At 64.4% G+C, this 13,677-nt stretch overlaps 2 protein-coding genes across 3 annotated transcripts; one reads left to right on the top strand and one right to left on the bottom strand.

Moving 5' to 3' along the window:
* The first annotated feature begins 2,672 nt into the window (after nucleotides 1–2,672).
* OPLAH (5-oxoprolinase, ATP-hydrolysing) lies at nucleotides 2,673–12,091 on the top strand. Of its 2 annotated transcripts, none has more exons than XM_004697358.2 (26): nucleotides 2,673–3,205; nucleotides 3,280–3,471; nucleotides 3,871–3,970; nucleotides 4,054–4,177; nucleotides 4,268–4,463; nucleotides 4,691–4,856; nucleotides 4,941–5,079; nucleotides 5,161–5,228; nucleotides 5,750–6,015; nucleotides 6,098–6,210; nucleotides 6,288–6,458; nucleotides 6,585–6,722; nucleotides 6,835–6,973; nucleotides 7,070–7,182; nucleotides 7,381–7,532; nucleotides 8,262–8,422; nucleotides 8,509–8,610; nucleotides 8,680–8,854; nucleotides 10,033–10,217; nucleotides 10,397–10,543; nucleotides 10,616–10,750; nucleotides 10,886–11,035; nucleotides 11,148–11,305; nucleotides 11,383–11,543; nucleotides 11,636–11,733; nucleotides 11,919–12,091. In XM_004697358.2, exons 1-26 carry the CDS (start codon nucleotides 2,999–3,001, stop codon nucleotides 12,063–12,065), a joined length of 3,903 nt encoding a protein of 1,300 aa, XP_004697415.1. In that variant the 5' UTR covers nucleotides 2,673–2,998; the 3' UTR covers nucleotides 12,066–12,091. The 2 variants fall into 2 exon arrangements, with proteins under 2 accessions (XP_004697415.1, XP_045142154.1); XM_045286219.1 differs by having other exon boundaries at nucleotides 10,397–10,522.
* LOC101655076 (sphingomyelin phosphodiesterase 5) lies at nucleotides 11,781–13,677 on the bottom strand (the record flags this gene model as incomplete). The annotated part of the gene is made up of 7 exons (XM_004697605.2): nucleotides 11,781–12,252; nucleotides 12,325–12,457; nucleotides 12,530–12,593; nucleotides 12,673–12,762; nucleotides 12,849–12,989; nucleotides 13,172–13,244; nucleotides 13,321–13,677. Coding segments are annotated over 7 exons (951 nt in total), but the record flags the coding sequence as incomplete, so codon positions are not given.

Raw genomic sequence — 13,677 nt, forward strand, 5'->3', positions numbered from 1 at the left:
GGGCTTCAGGGTCTGGAGGGCTGGCATGGAGTCCAGTCTATTCCAAAGGGGCACGGGGAGCAGGGCAGAGTGCTGAGGGTGGCCAGAGGACTGGGCTTGCCTCAGTGAAGGGGGGCCACAAGAGCGTGGACCCCCTATTGGACTGCTCTGCTCTCTGAAGCAGCAGCCTCCCTGAGGTGCTGCAGGAGGGTCTTCTAAAGATGAGCTTGTAAGGGGGGCCATCATGTGGAGTGAAAACAGAGGGGGGCTGCTGGGGTAAAACCCTGGGGGCATGAGGGCCTGGCATTCAGAACAGGTAACTGTGACAGGTGCACAGGTCAAACCTGGGGGGCTGGGTTTCCTTTGGATGGCTCATCTTGCCAGTGATGCGGCGGGCCCTCTGCTGACTGTAGAGGTCTGGGGAGCAGTGTGGAGGGCCTTGCAGAGGAGTGGGGAGGGGCTGGCACTGCTGGGAACCCATAGGATCTCCATCTTTCCTGCGGCAACCTGGGCCAGGCACTGGGGTGGGTTACTCACGAGCTACTTACAGTAGTCCAGTCACCGTGGTGTCACAGAGGGGAGACTGAAGCTCAAGGCCACCAGTCCAAGCCCCGGTTCTAGCTGACCGGGTGAAGGGCCAGCCAAGCTCAGCAGGATCCCTGCACCTGGCCCAGGACTTGACACAGGCCCACCTGCCCAAGACCCCTGGGTCCAGGGCCCAGCCCCTCACGCTGGCTGCACCCCCTGCAGGGACACCTCCTGTCTCCCTTAGCCCAGACTCAGCCCTCACCACACCCTGCTCTTTCTACACCAGCCAGGCAGACCCAGTGGAAGCTTCCAGGAGCTCTTATTCTGCAAGTCTAGGGATCTCACAGGTGGGCTTCGGGGCGGCCAGGAGGAGAGATCAGCCTGGGAGTGGGGGAACCCAGGAAGTCAGGCAAGCCTGGGCTTGCTTATTCTGACTGGCAGATGTGCATGAACGGGACATCCAAGAAAGGTGCTGTGGAACCTTTGGTTTCCTTTCTGCAGACCAGTCACTGCCGGCCGGGCGTCCCTGGCTGGCTGGGCCCTGATCCCAGCCGGGGCAGTGGAATGGGGCTGGTGAGAAGCGGAATCTTTGGCGTGGGGAAAACGTGGGCAGTTGCTTTCCATAGACTAATAAGCAAAGGACAAGTACGGCCCCCGTGTGTGTGTGGCCATGGCCAAGGCTGGGCACAAAGCAGGGGGAGGGTGGGTTCTGGACTCCTACAGTTTAGGTGGTGACGGGGTGGGGTGGTGGCTCATAGGAATCTTGGGAGGGGATGATGGGATGGGTGCTGGGGTGGGGTGGCGAGCTAGCTCAGAGGTGGAGCAGGCAGAGGAGAGGGACATCAGGCAGCAGGTAGTTGACACCAACTGCTGCAATGGGGTGTGAGAATGAGGGTCCTGCTGGACTCGATCCTAAGTCTCCTCTTTCTGCGCCCCCTCCAACCCCACAGTAGAGCAGGCACCTGGGGAACCAGCAGCCTGAGAGGGTGGGGGTGGGGTGGTGCCGCCCCTTCTCAGTTGGGTCAGCAAGGTGTGTGTAGGTGCGTTGGCACTGGCTGTGGCTGCAGCTCATGTGCTGGTGCGCAGGAGTTGGCGTTCCCTGGCGCACCGCCCGCCTTTTTTTGGGCGGCGGGTGCAGGCCAGACTGGAGCCATTGGAGGGAGCGGCATAATCCCTGGGCCCAAGTGGGTGTTTTGGGTACAAAAGAGACCCCAATCTGAAATATACTTTAGAGAAAACATTTGTTAAGCCTTAAAACACAAATTCAACGCAAAGGCACATCATCTGGTTGAAGGAGTCCATTAGCACGAGGCCAAAATGGTCTCCCAGGAGTCAGTGGGGACACTAGTGAAATAGGCACTGGAGGAAGGAACTGTCACATTCATGACTGGTGGCGGATGGATACATCACAGTGACAGGTGGGATCCTGCTGGACACACATGAAGGGCCTACAGGGTTGGTCCAGGGCCTTGCGACCGAGGCGGTCAGGTTAACACGGCAGGACGTGGCTCATGTCTATGGGACGTCCAGTGCTGTCCGTCAGGGCTCCCCTAGCTAGCCTCTAGGAGACAGGGTGCAGCTGCTCTACTTTGCAAGGTCCGCTCCACAGGGCAAGATTCTCTCTTGGTTAATGATCACGAGAATTCGATGGGGGCTTAATCTGTGTGGGGGCTCTGCAAATGGATTTTGGGCTGTCACTGCCGTCCTCAGCCTTCTCAGAACTTAAGCCCTAACGCACTGGTCAAGGTGCCCTTGGACCGCGCTGCGGGCGCGGGTGGGTCCCAGGTCCGCAGGCCCGGCTGACGCAAGGCGGGGGCGGGCGCCCGGACCGGTCCTGCGGGGGGCGGGCCCGCTTCCGCCGGCCAGGTCTCTCCCCGGCGCAGGGCGCGCAGCGAGCGACCGTCAGCCATCCGGAGAGGAGGCCAGGTGGGCTCTGTGGGGTGGTGGGGGGACCCGCGGCTCTTCGGGACGTCCCCCTAGGGCGCCCTCCCGGGCCCGCGAAGCCTCCGCTCCCTAGGCCCCGCCCCCGCCGCCTGCGTGTCCCGCCCCCCGGGGGGGAAGAAGTTCTACCCAATGGGAAGGAATGTCCCGGCTGCTGCCCCCGGCGGCTGCCCTGCCTGCTGGCCCCTCCCCGTCCTCTCTCTAGCCTGCGCAGGCTACCAGCGCCCGAGGTCCAAGCCGGAGGTACTGGAGAGAGCCCAGCGGCGCGCCCCTCGGGAAGGCCTGCGCCGGCGCAGGGTTTTCCCCAGGGGCGCTGAGAAGTCCGTGGTGGGGACATCGGCTGCACCCAGGCCTGTCCAGCTGCGTCTGAACCCAGGGGTCTCCCCTCCAGGCCTCAGAGCGCGGGCCGCACTCCCCCCCGCCCCGCCCCCCGCACTCCTGCCCTCCCCAGACTGACTGCCCTGGGGGCGGAGCCTCTGCTCGGAGGTCGGCCCCTCCTACCTGTGGGTGACCGTCCGCCGCCCACCCTCCTCCCTGCCCAGTGCTCCCCATGGAAGATCTGCTCCTAGACGCCAGCCCCATCATCATGGGCAGCCCAGAGGGCCGCTTCCATTTCGCCATTGACCGCGGGGGCACCTTCACCGACGTGTTTGCCCAGTGCCCAGGTGGGCACGTACGAGTCCTGAAGTTGCTCTCTGAGGACCCTGCCAACTATGCCGACGCGCCCACGGAGGGCATCCGCCGCATCCTGGAGCAGGTGAGCCAGTGGGACCTGTAGAGGTGGGCTGCAGGTAGGCCTGGGAAGGATGGCACTGACTAGGACATCCCCAGGAGGGGGGTGTGCAGCTGTCCCGGGACCGGCCGCTGGACACCAGCCGCATCGCCAGCATCCGCATGGGCACCACTGTGGCCACCAACGCACTGCTGGAGCGTCGTGGTGAGCGTGTGGGACTCCTGGTGACACGAGGCTTCCGAGACCTGCTGCACATCGGCACCCAGGCCCGAGGGGACCTCTTTGATCTGGTGCGTCCCCCACACCAGGGCAGCTGGGGTGCGCTGGTGCCCCCTGGCAGGCTGCTGCCTGGGGCGGGCAGTCTTGGGAAGGAGGGTCAGTGCAGCCCAAGGCTAGCAGCTGAGGGGCAGAGCACTTCAGAGGGACCCTCCACACCCTGAGCCCTCCTGTTCTTGCCCCTACTACTTTACTTCCTGTCACGGACCTTGGATGTGCGATGCCCATTCCCCAGTTTAGGAGGGAGCTGCTTCTGGGGCTGCAGGGCATTCAGTCAGCTGACGGGTGGGGCCTCCTTGGAGCCCATCTGCTCCCGAGTCCTGAACCTGTTGGGACACGCCCTTGCCTGTACTGCCCCGCCCACCTGGACCCTGCCAGGGACCACTCCTGGCCAGCTCTGCCCTCCCCCCCAGGCCGTGCCCATGCCTGAAGTGCTGTACGAGGAGGTGGTGGAGGTGGATGAGCGTGTTGTGCTGTACCACTGCGATCCAGGTGCCAGCACGCCAGTCAAAGGTGTGGCACCCAACAACGTGGTGGCTGGGGGGAGGCGGGTACGTGCAGACCAGGCCCGCCTCTGACCAGAGGGATTCCTGCAGGCCGCACTGGGGACCTGTTGGAGGTCCAGCAGCCCGTGGACCTCGGGAGCCTGCGTGGGAAGCTGGAGGGGCTTCTGGCCCGCGGCATCCGCAGCCTGGCTGTTGTCCTCATGCACTCGTACACGTGAGCGTAGGCAGTGGGCTGGGGGGCGGGGGGGCGGGGGCATGACCACCAGGTGGGTGCAGGCATGTTGCCATGGGCTCCTCCTCCTAGGTGGGCCCAGCATGAGGAGCAGGTGGGCGCCCTGGCCCGAGAGCTGGGCTTCACACAAGTGTCGCTGTCCTCGGAAGCCATGCCAATGGTGCGCATCGTGCCTCGGGGCCACACAGCCTGCGCTGATGCCTACCTCACGCCCGCCATCCGGCGCTACGTGCAGGGCTTCTGCCGGGGCTTCCAGGGCCAGCTCAAGGTCAGGCCTGCCCACCTTCCCTGTGCCTGGTTTGACCCGCACTGCCCACCCTTCCTGTAGCTGGTTTGTTCCTCACTGCCCACCCTCTCTGGCCCCTCACTGCCTACCTCCCTAGCTTCCCTGTGCCCAGTCTGTTCCTCACTGCCCACCCTCCCTGTGCCCGGTCTGGCCCCGCACTCCCCCTGCACCTGGCCCAGCCTCACTGCTCGCCTGCCCATCTCCTCCAGGATGTGCAGGTGCTGTTCATGCGCTCAGATGGCGGGCTGGCACCCATGGACGCCTTCAGTGGCTCCCGAGCCGTGCTCTCGGGCCCTGCTGGGGGTGTGGTTGGTTACTCCACCACCACGTACCGGGCTGAAGGCAGCCAGCCGGTCATTGGCTTTGACATGGGAGGTATGAGGGCCACAGGCTGTGACCCAGGGAGGCTCAGGGGCCAGGCTGGGCACCTGCCACGGTGACCCCTCCCCTTGCCCCTAGGCACGTCCACCGACGTGAGCCGCTACGCAGGGGAATTTGAACATGTCTTTGAGGCCAGTACAGCCGGTGTCACCCTCCAGGCCCCGCAGCTGGACATCAACACAGTGGCAGCTGGTGGGGGCTCCCGCCTCTTCTTCAGGTCAGCATCCCACCAGCTGGCTGGGGCCCCAAGCCCCCCATGCCCTAGCCCCATCCAATCCCACGTTTCCTTTCCCCCAAGGTCCGGCCTCTTTGCGGTTGGGCCTGAGTCTGCCGGAGCCCACCCTGGTCCTGCTTGCTACCGGAAAGGTAAGAACCGGTACCTGTTTCATGAGCTCCAGCCTTCCCACCCTGCAGACCCGGCCTCCCCATGCTGCAGACACCCCAGCCTCCTCACACTATAGACCATTAGTTCTCAACCTGTGGGTCCCAACCCCTTTGGGGGTCGAACGACCCTTTCACAGGGGTCACCCAAAACAGTAGCAAAATTACAGTGATGAAGTAACAACGAAAATAATTTTATGGTTGGGGGGGCCACCACCACATGAGGAACTGTATTGAAGGGTCGTGGCATGAGGAAGGTTGATAACCTCTGTTACAGACCCCCAGCCTCCCATACTACAGACCCCCTCTAGAGTCCCCACACTATGCTGCTCCCTGCTCCCTATGCTGAAGACCCCCCAACACTGCAGATGCCCAGGTTCCCCATACTGCGGAACCCCAGATTCCCCATGCTGGAGTCCCCCAGCCTCCCCACACTGCAGACCCCCCAGTCCCTACTCTGCTGCCTACCCACTTCCAGCCCAAGCCTAGCCCGTGCCCATCTCCAGGGGGCCCTTTGACACTGACGGATGCTAACCTGGTCCTGGGTCGCCTGCTGCCCGCCTCATTCCCCTGCATCTTTGGGCCTGGAGAGGACCAGCCACTGTCCCCCGAGGCCTCTCGTAAGGCCCTGGAAGCTGTGGCCTCTGAAGTCAACAACTTCCTGGCAAACGGACCCTGCCCAGCCTCCCCACTGAGCCTGGAGGAGGTGGCCATGGGCTTCGTGCGTGTGGCCAACGAGGCCATGTGCCGGCCCATCCGTGCACTCACCCAGGTACACTACCCTGGGGGTGCGGGGCTGGGAGGCCACCCAGGGTGTGAGTCACCGAAGGCCAATGACACCCTCTGGTTTACAGGCGCGAGGCCACGACCCCTCAGCCCACGTGCTGGCCTGCTTTGGGGGTGCAGGCGGGCAGCATGCTTGTGCCATTGCCCGGTCCCTGGGCATGGACACCGTGCACATCCACAGGTGCGGCTGGGTGTGCTGTCCAGGGGTGGGACAGCCTTACAACCTTGCCCGTCACCAAAGTGACCCGGTCCCCACAGGCACAGCGGGCTACTGTCGGCGCTCGGCCTGGCCCTGGCAGATGTGGTGCACGAGGCCCAGGAGCCCTGCGCCCTGCTCTACAGCCCTGAGACCTTCGTGCAGCTGGACCAGAGGCTGAGCCGCTTGGAGGAGCAGTGTGTGGACGCCCTGCGGGCCCAGGGCTTCCCCAGGTGAGTGTGGCGGGCCCGTCAGCTTCCCCACCTGCCTGCCCAGGGAGGCCTGCGGTGGCTGCTTCTCCGGGTGGGCGGAGGCGGACCCTGGGTTGGGTGAGCACAGCACCCAGCCCCTGCCTGCAGGTCCCAGATCAGCACGGAGAGCTTTCTACACCTGCGCTACCAGGGCACCGACTGCGCCCTGATGGTCTCCGCTCACCAACACCCAGCCACTGCCCGCTCCCCCCGTGCCGGCGACTTCGGGGCTGGCTTCGTGGAGAGGTACTTGGGCTCCACGTCCTGGGGAGCCCTTGGGAAGTTTGTGGGCCGTGGCCGCCTGCCCTGACCTCCCTGGCCACCTGCCTTGGCCAACCTGGCTGCCTGTGGGCTACAGGTACATGAGGGAGTTTGGCTTTGTCATCCCTGAGCGGCCAGTGATGGTGGACGATGTGCGGGTGCGAGGCACCGGCCGCAGCGGCCTTCACCTCGAGGACACCCCCAAAGCCCAGAGTGGACCTCCCCGCGTGGACAAGGTTGGTGTCCTCCCCAGGATGGCCTGGTATGGATGGGGAGAGCCCCCAGGGAGGCTGCTGGACTTAAGGGCCACGCTGACCCCATACCCTCTGCAGATGACCCAGTGCTACTTTGAGGGGGGCTACCAAGAGACCCCCGTGTACCTGTTGGGAGAGCTGGGCTTTGGGCATAAGCTCCAGGGGCCCTGCCTTATCATCGACAGCAACAGGTGGGCTGAGGCCTGGCCAGGTCACACTGAGGAGGGTGGGCTGGGGCCAAAGCTGCTGGCTGGGGGTGCTGCGGGGTCGTGCCTGCAGGGCTTTGGGCTTTGGCACATGTCCCTTGGTCTGGGGCTGGGCGACTCGTGGTTGGGGGTGGCCTGGTCTGGCCCTTCTAGTCCTTCTGCCCTCCCTGTCCCTGTCCCCAGCACCATCTTGGTGGAGCCAGGTTGCCAGGCGGAGGTAACAGAGACGGGGGGCATCCGGATTTCTGTGGGGGCAGAGGCCCCCAGCACAGTGGGTGCCCGTCTCGACCCCATCCAGTTGTCCATTTTCTCACACCGGTTCATGAGCATCGCGGGTAAGTGCCGCCTCTCCCGCAGCCATGGGCCCTGGGCTTGTCACCCTCCTGCAGGCCGGGGCAGTCTGAGGGTTGGCTGGGAGTGGGCCCAGGCCAGATGATGGCGGGCTGGCAGCGGGTGCTCGAGTGACCAAGCATGTTCCTGGCAAGAGCGTGGGCAGTGTAGCCCTGGAGGGCCTTGGTCCTGCTCGGACAGCAGCCTTGCTAGGTTCAGACTTGGGCTGCTAAACCCAGGTCAGTGGCTTGCACTCCTGAGACCCTTCTCAGGAGAAAGATTAATCTCGGGAACCTGAGGGAGCAGCCTTCTCTGACCAGCCCTGTTAGGTCACCTGACAGTGGTGGGTGTTTCGACCCCTCTCTAGGTGAGAAACGTAGACTTGGGGGAGCTTTCCGGTGCGGTGGGGTTGGGGGAGAGCCCAGCCAACTTCAGTGCCTTGGGCCCAGGTTCTCTTGGGAAGCTCCAGGCAAGGGATAAGACCTTCACTTTGGTAAGGCCCTGTGGGGCTGTCCAGCTGACTGTGGGCAGGAAGCAGGGGCTCAGAGCTATCATAGGGCTTGAGGACTGGTAAGGTTGGGGCTGAGCTAGGTCCTACCTCCAGTGCTTCCTGGGATCCCCAGGGGGCCTGTGCTGTGTTGTGTAGGGGGGAGCTCCCACTGCCCTGCATGGGGGACAGGAGAGCTGCTGGGGTCTGTTCCTCAGGCCAGGGCCTGGTCTCTCTGTGTCCCCAGAGCAGATGGGCCGAATCCTGCAGCGCACGGCCATCTCCACCAACATCAAGGAGCGCCTGGACTTTTCCTGTGCCCTCTTCGGGCCCGACGGGGGGCTTGTCTCTAACGCCCCCCACATCCCGGTGCACCTGGGTGCCATGCAGGAGACCGTGCAGTTCCAGGTCCACAGCCTTGCTGCCCCACTTCCCCACAGCCACCCCCACCTCCCGCCTCACCTTTCTGGTCCCAGCCGGTCGTCTGGTTTCAGATCCAGCAGTTGGGGCCAGACCTCCACCCTGGTGACGTGCTCCTGAGCAACCACCCCATGGCGGGGGGCAGCCACCTGCCAGACCTGACAGTCATTACACCGGTGAGGGCCCACCTGGTCGCCCTGGGGGGTGGGGCCACCGCCACAGCTGACCCCACACTCTGCCCTCAGGTGTTCTGGCCGGGCCAGACAAGGCCTGTGTTCTATGTGGCCAGTCGTGGGCACCATGCGGACATCGGGGGCATCACACCAGGCTCCATGCCCCCTCACTCCACTACCCTGCAACAGGAGGGGGCTGCCTTCCTGTCCTTCAAACTCGTACAGGGGGGCGTCTTCCAGGAGGAGGGTGAGCGGGAAGGGCCTTGGGCTCCTAGAGAATTTTCCTGGGCTGACCTTTGGGCAGTGGGCGGCTATGAAGGGCTAAAGTGGGGTGGGCTGAGTGGGGGGGTCTTCCTTTGCTCCGAGCGCCCCCTGCCCTCCAATGTGGACGGGAGTAGGGGGTCTGAGGGAGGTGGTAGCTACCCAGGAAAGTGCTAAGAAACTTGAACAGGGCAACGGTGGGGGACAGCTGGCATGGCAGCCAAAGCTTGTATTTGATGGGACTTGGGGTGGGGTGAGGAGGGGCCCTGGGGGCGCAGTGGGTTACATGTTGGCCTGCTAACAGCAAGGTCAGCAGTTCAAAACCACCAGCCCTCGTCAGGAGGAAGAGCAGGCCTTCTGCTCCTGTGAAGCCTTAGAAATCCAGAGGGGCCAGTCCCGCAATGCCCTGTAGGGCCCCTAAGAATTGGCATTGACTCACTGGCGTGAGTTTGGTTTTGGGGGAGGGGCTGGGTGCCTGGAAGAGGGGTTTGGCTCTGGTGGGACGCAGGGCTGCCTGCAGGGAAGCTGGAAACTTTGGGGGTGAGGGGCTGCCTCTGGACATACAGAGCTGGATGAAGCCGTAGGCCAACAGCCTGGGGGACCCTCTGAGTGGGCTGTCAGGGGTGAGGACATGACTGGGCTCTGTCCTCATGTGGACATGGGCTGGAGACATGCCAGTGCTCAGCAGAGAATATGTCTGCCCAGGACCCAGGGAAGCCTGGACAGGACTTTCCTAAGTATAGACCAGGGCTGTGTCCATAGCCTTTGTGGGGAGGGGCTGGAAGCTTCTTGAGGTGGGGTGGGGGGCAAGCAAGGCAGTAGAGACAACCACACCAGTATCCTTTGCTAAAAGGAGGCTCGGATCTGAGGGTCCAGGTGGCAGGTAACAGGAAAATGAGGAGGTGGGGTGGGGGCTTGCTGAAGGACTAGTCCACCCCCCCACCCCCCAGGGTCCTCCACTGCTTGCGGGTCCAGGTGGGGCTCCTGGCCATGGCTGGGCACCAAGGTGCTGGGGTGTGGATGAAGCTGGGGTGTGTGTGTAAGGGGCACCAATGAATCATTCAAGGGTCACATGTGGTCACAGTCCTGAGAGAGGGCTTAGGGCCATAGGTCAGGGTTCCAAATGGTCTGAGGGTGGCTTAATGGTGACTTCCTGTCCCACAGAGGTGACTGAAGCCCTGCGGGCACCAGGCAAGATCTCTGGCTGCAGTGGGACCCGGAACCTCCATGACAACCTGTCGGACCTCCGTGCGCAGGTGGCAGCCAACCAGAAAGGCATCCAACTGGTGGGGGAGCTCATCGGGCAATATGGGCTGGACGTGGTACAGGCCTACATGGCGCACATCCAGGTGGGCTGGAGAGAGGGCGCATATCCAGGTGGGGGGCACACCCAGCTGCACCAGGGCAGGGTGGGAGCACTGGGGGAGGAAGGATGCTGGTCTCCATGGGCCATATCCTGGGGGACCAAAGGGCACTGTGGGGGAACTCCTTGGCCCCCGAGGTGAACCTGGCTTTGGCACTCTGGCAGGCCAACGCGGAGCTGGCTGTGCGGGACATGCTCCGGGCCTTCGGGACGGCCAGGCAAGCGCGGGGCCTGCCTCTAGAGGTGTCTGCAGAGGACCACATGGATGACGGCTCTCCCATCCGGCTACGGGTGCAGATCAACCTGGGTCAGGTCAGGCCCTCGGTGACCCCCTCATGGGGCTGCTGCAGTGGCTACGGGCTCCTGACATCCCCCTCCCCGCAGGGTAGCGCTGTCTTTGACTTCAGCGGCACGGGCTCCGAGGTGTTTGGCAATCTGAACGCCCCACGAGCCATCACGCTGTCTGCCCTCATCTACTGCCTGCGCTGTCTCGTGGGCCGCGACATCCCGCTCAACCAGGTGCGCGAACCACGTGGCTGCGGATGCACCGGGCAGGGGTGTGGCTAGCAACCTCCGTGTGTGTGTGTGTGTGTGTGTGTGTCTGATTTTGAAGAGGGGCGGCCCACACTCCCTCTTAAGAGCCGTGCTCCCCAGGGTTGCTTGGCACCAGTGCGTGTTGTGATTCCACGAGGCTCCATCTTGGACCCGTCCCCAGAGGCAGCTGTGGTTGGCGGCAACGTGCTCACGTCACAGCGTGTGGTGGATGTCATCCTGGGGGCCTTTGGGGCCTGTGCTGCGTCGCAGGTGTGGCAGGGTGGGGTGGGGCAGCGCCAGGAGGCGGGGCTGTAGCCTGGAGGCGGGGCCCATGTGGGCGGAGCTGCCCACCAGCCAGCCCTCCGCTGCTTGCCTCTGCTAGGGTTGCATGAATAATGTGACGCTGGGCAATGACCACATGGGCTACTATGAGACGGTAGCAGGTGGTGCGGGCGCGGGCCCTGGCTGGCATGGGCGCAGCGGCGTGCACAGCCACATGACCAACACTCGCATCACTGATCCCGAGATCCTGGAGAGCCGGTGAGTGGGCGGGGCAGGGGATAAGGTCCTTCCCCATCTCCCTCCTGGGTCATGCTCAGCCCCTGTGGCCGGCACAGGTACCCGGTGATCCTGCGCCGCTTCGAGCTGAGGCCTGGCTCCGGAGGCCGCGGCCGTTTCCGGGGTGGCGATGGTGTGGTCCGCGAGCTGCTCTTTCGCGAGGAGGCGCTGCTTTCCGTCCTGACGGAGCGCCGTGCCTTCCGGCCCTATGGCCTCCAAGGTAGGTGAGGAGCGCAGCGCCAGCCCTCCAGGCACCCCCACCCCCCACCCCTCGAAGTCTCCCTGCCACCCCACACCTGCCCCTCCCTGCAGGGGGTGAGCCAGGAGCCCGGGGCCTCAACCTGCTGATCCGTAAGGACGGCCGCACGGTGAACCTGGGTGGAAAGACATCGGTGGCCGTGTACCCAGGGGTAAGGACTCCAGCTTGGGGGCCCCACGCCACAGAGGACGCACTGAGTCGAAAAAGCCCAGTTTAATTTGGCTTCCAAGGGAAAGGGCACAGCGTCCCAGACCGTGACCCAGGCTGGAGGGCAGGGGAGGGAGGTTTGTGTGGAGCGCCCTAGCCCCTGAGCTGAGATGCCCCTCTGCTTCTCAGGACGTATTCTGCCTCCACACGCCCGGCGGGGGTGGCTACGGAGACCCCGAGGACCCTGCCCCACCCCCAGGGTCATCTTCACAGGCTCCAGCTTTCCCAGAGCGGGGCAGTGTGTATGAGTACCGCCGTGCCCAGGAGGCCGTGTGACCCCTAATAAAGATCTTGGAATCACCCATGCTGGGCACGGTGGCCTCCAGGCGAGCGTCAGTCCTTGCTTCCGCACGCATGTCGTCTGTCTGGGTTATGAGGGTGCAGACACTCGGAGCTGTAGACTCACGGCCAGGTGGTCCGTGAGCCCTGCAAGGGCGGTACTGAAGGTCACCTGTTCCACCTCCTGGGGGTGAGAGTTAGGTTGAGGGGCCGCCCCACGACCGCCTTGGGCCTGTCCCCCAGCTAGGACACTCACCGGGATCAGTAGGGTCCTGGGTATTCCACAGTACAGGATGTAGTCCAGGCGCCGGCCCCGCCAAGACTTGGAGTAGCTGACGCTGGGGCAACCGGCCAGGTACAGGCGGCGCCCCTCCTCCTGTTCCAGGGCCCTGGGAGGGAGCGGTGTTAACAAAGGCCGGGTGCATCCCCCCAAGGTACCTGGCTGTAGGTCCACCGCTCACCTGCGCAGCATCTCTGGGGAGCTGGCCTCAGAGTGGTGGAGCTGTGGGGTGCTTAGCAGTGTCCCTGGGGGCCGCAGGGGAAGGGTGGCATCAGGGAGCCTGGCCTTCCCCAGGCCCGCCGCCCTCCCAGGCAGCACCCGTACCCAGGGCCCAAGGCTGATCCTGTTGCGCGCCCAGCCGGCAGGGGTCTTGGAAGCGGCTGAAAAGCTGGTGCTGTTGCTCCTGGGAGTCCGCTGCAGAGAGAGGGGTCGCTCTGGTCTGAAGGCTTATGGCCCCGCCCCAAGTCCCGTCCTCAGCCCCGCCCCTAGCCTTCCTGGACCTCGTGAGCAGTTGTCAAAGTTCAGATCTCCCATGAGCACGCTGAAGGCTACAGCTTCGTCCTCCAGGCGGTTCTCAGCCTCGAACTGCTCCACCCAGTCCAGTAGCAGCGCCAGCTGTTCGCAGCGCACGGGACCATCTTCTGCGAGGAGCGAGGGCTCAGCTTGGGGTTCGGGTCGGCATCCTGGACTCCTCTCCCAGGGTCCCGGGCCAGAGACCCACCCGGGCGGGCGGGCACGCCTCGGGATTTGCAGCGCCATGATTGGCGAACCAAGGGGCGGGGCCTCCGGAGCAGCGGGTCATTCGGGGGGCGGGGCAGCTCACCAACGGATGCCTGCAAGTGCGTGCAATGCAGGAAACCCACGACCCGGCGGCCGTCCAGGATGCCCAGCTGCGCCTGCAACACCACGGCCATCTGACTCCATGCCCACCACTTCCCCGGGCCCGTGCGCCGCAGCCCAGGGGTCCTGTACCTGTGCCGAGAGCAGCCCTTTGGAGGCCAGCGCGTCCTCACGGTGCCCGTTGGGGAAGAAGCGGAAGGCTGCGCTCAGCAGCGGGTAACGTGAGGCCAGTAGCAGCCCGCTGCCCAGCAGCTTGAGATGCGGCCCAGGCCATAGGCCGAGCGCGCCCACATCGTACAACACCGGGCCCATGTTGGGCACCAGGTGGCGCAAGAGGTGGCTCGCCGCGCGCAGGTCGAACACCTCCTGCAGGCACACGAAGTCCAGGCCTGAGGGCAGCGTGGCGGCGAGCATCCCGCACGGTGCCCCGGCTTGCGGCGGACTGCAGGCCGTGGCTCCGTAGCGCGAGGGTCGCAGGCCGGCGAGCAG

This window comes from Echinops telfairi, unplaced genomic scaffold (genome assembly GCF_000313985.2).
Source record: "Echinops telfairi isolate 266 unplaced genomic scaffold, ASM31398v2 ScPeMD7_1;HRSCAF=3_0, whole genome shotgun sequence".
NCBI lineage: Eukaryota > Metazoa > Chordata > Mammalia > Afrosoricida > Tenrecidae > Echinops > Echinops telfairi.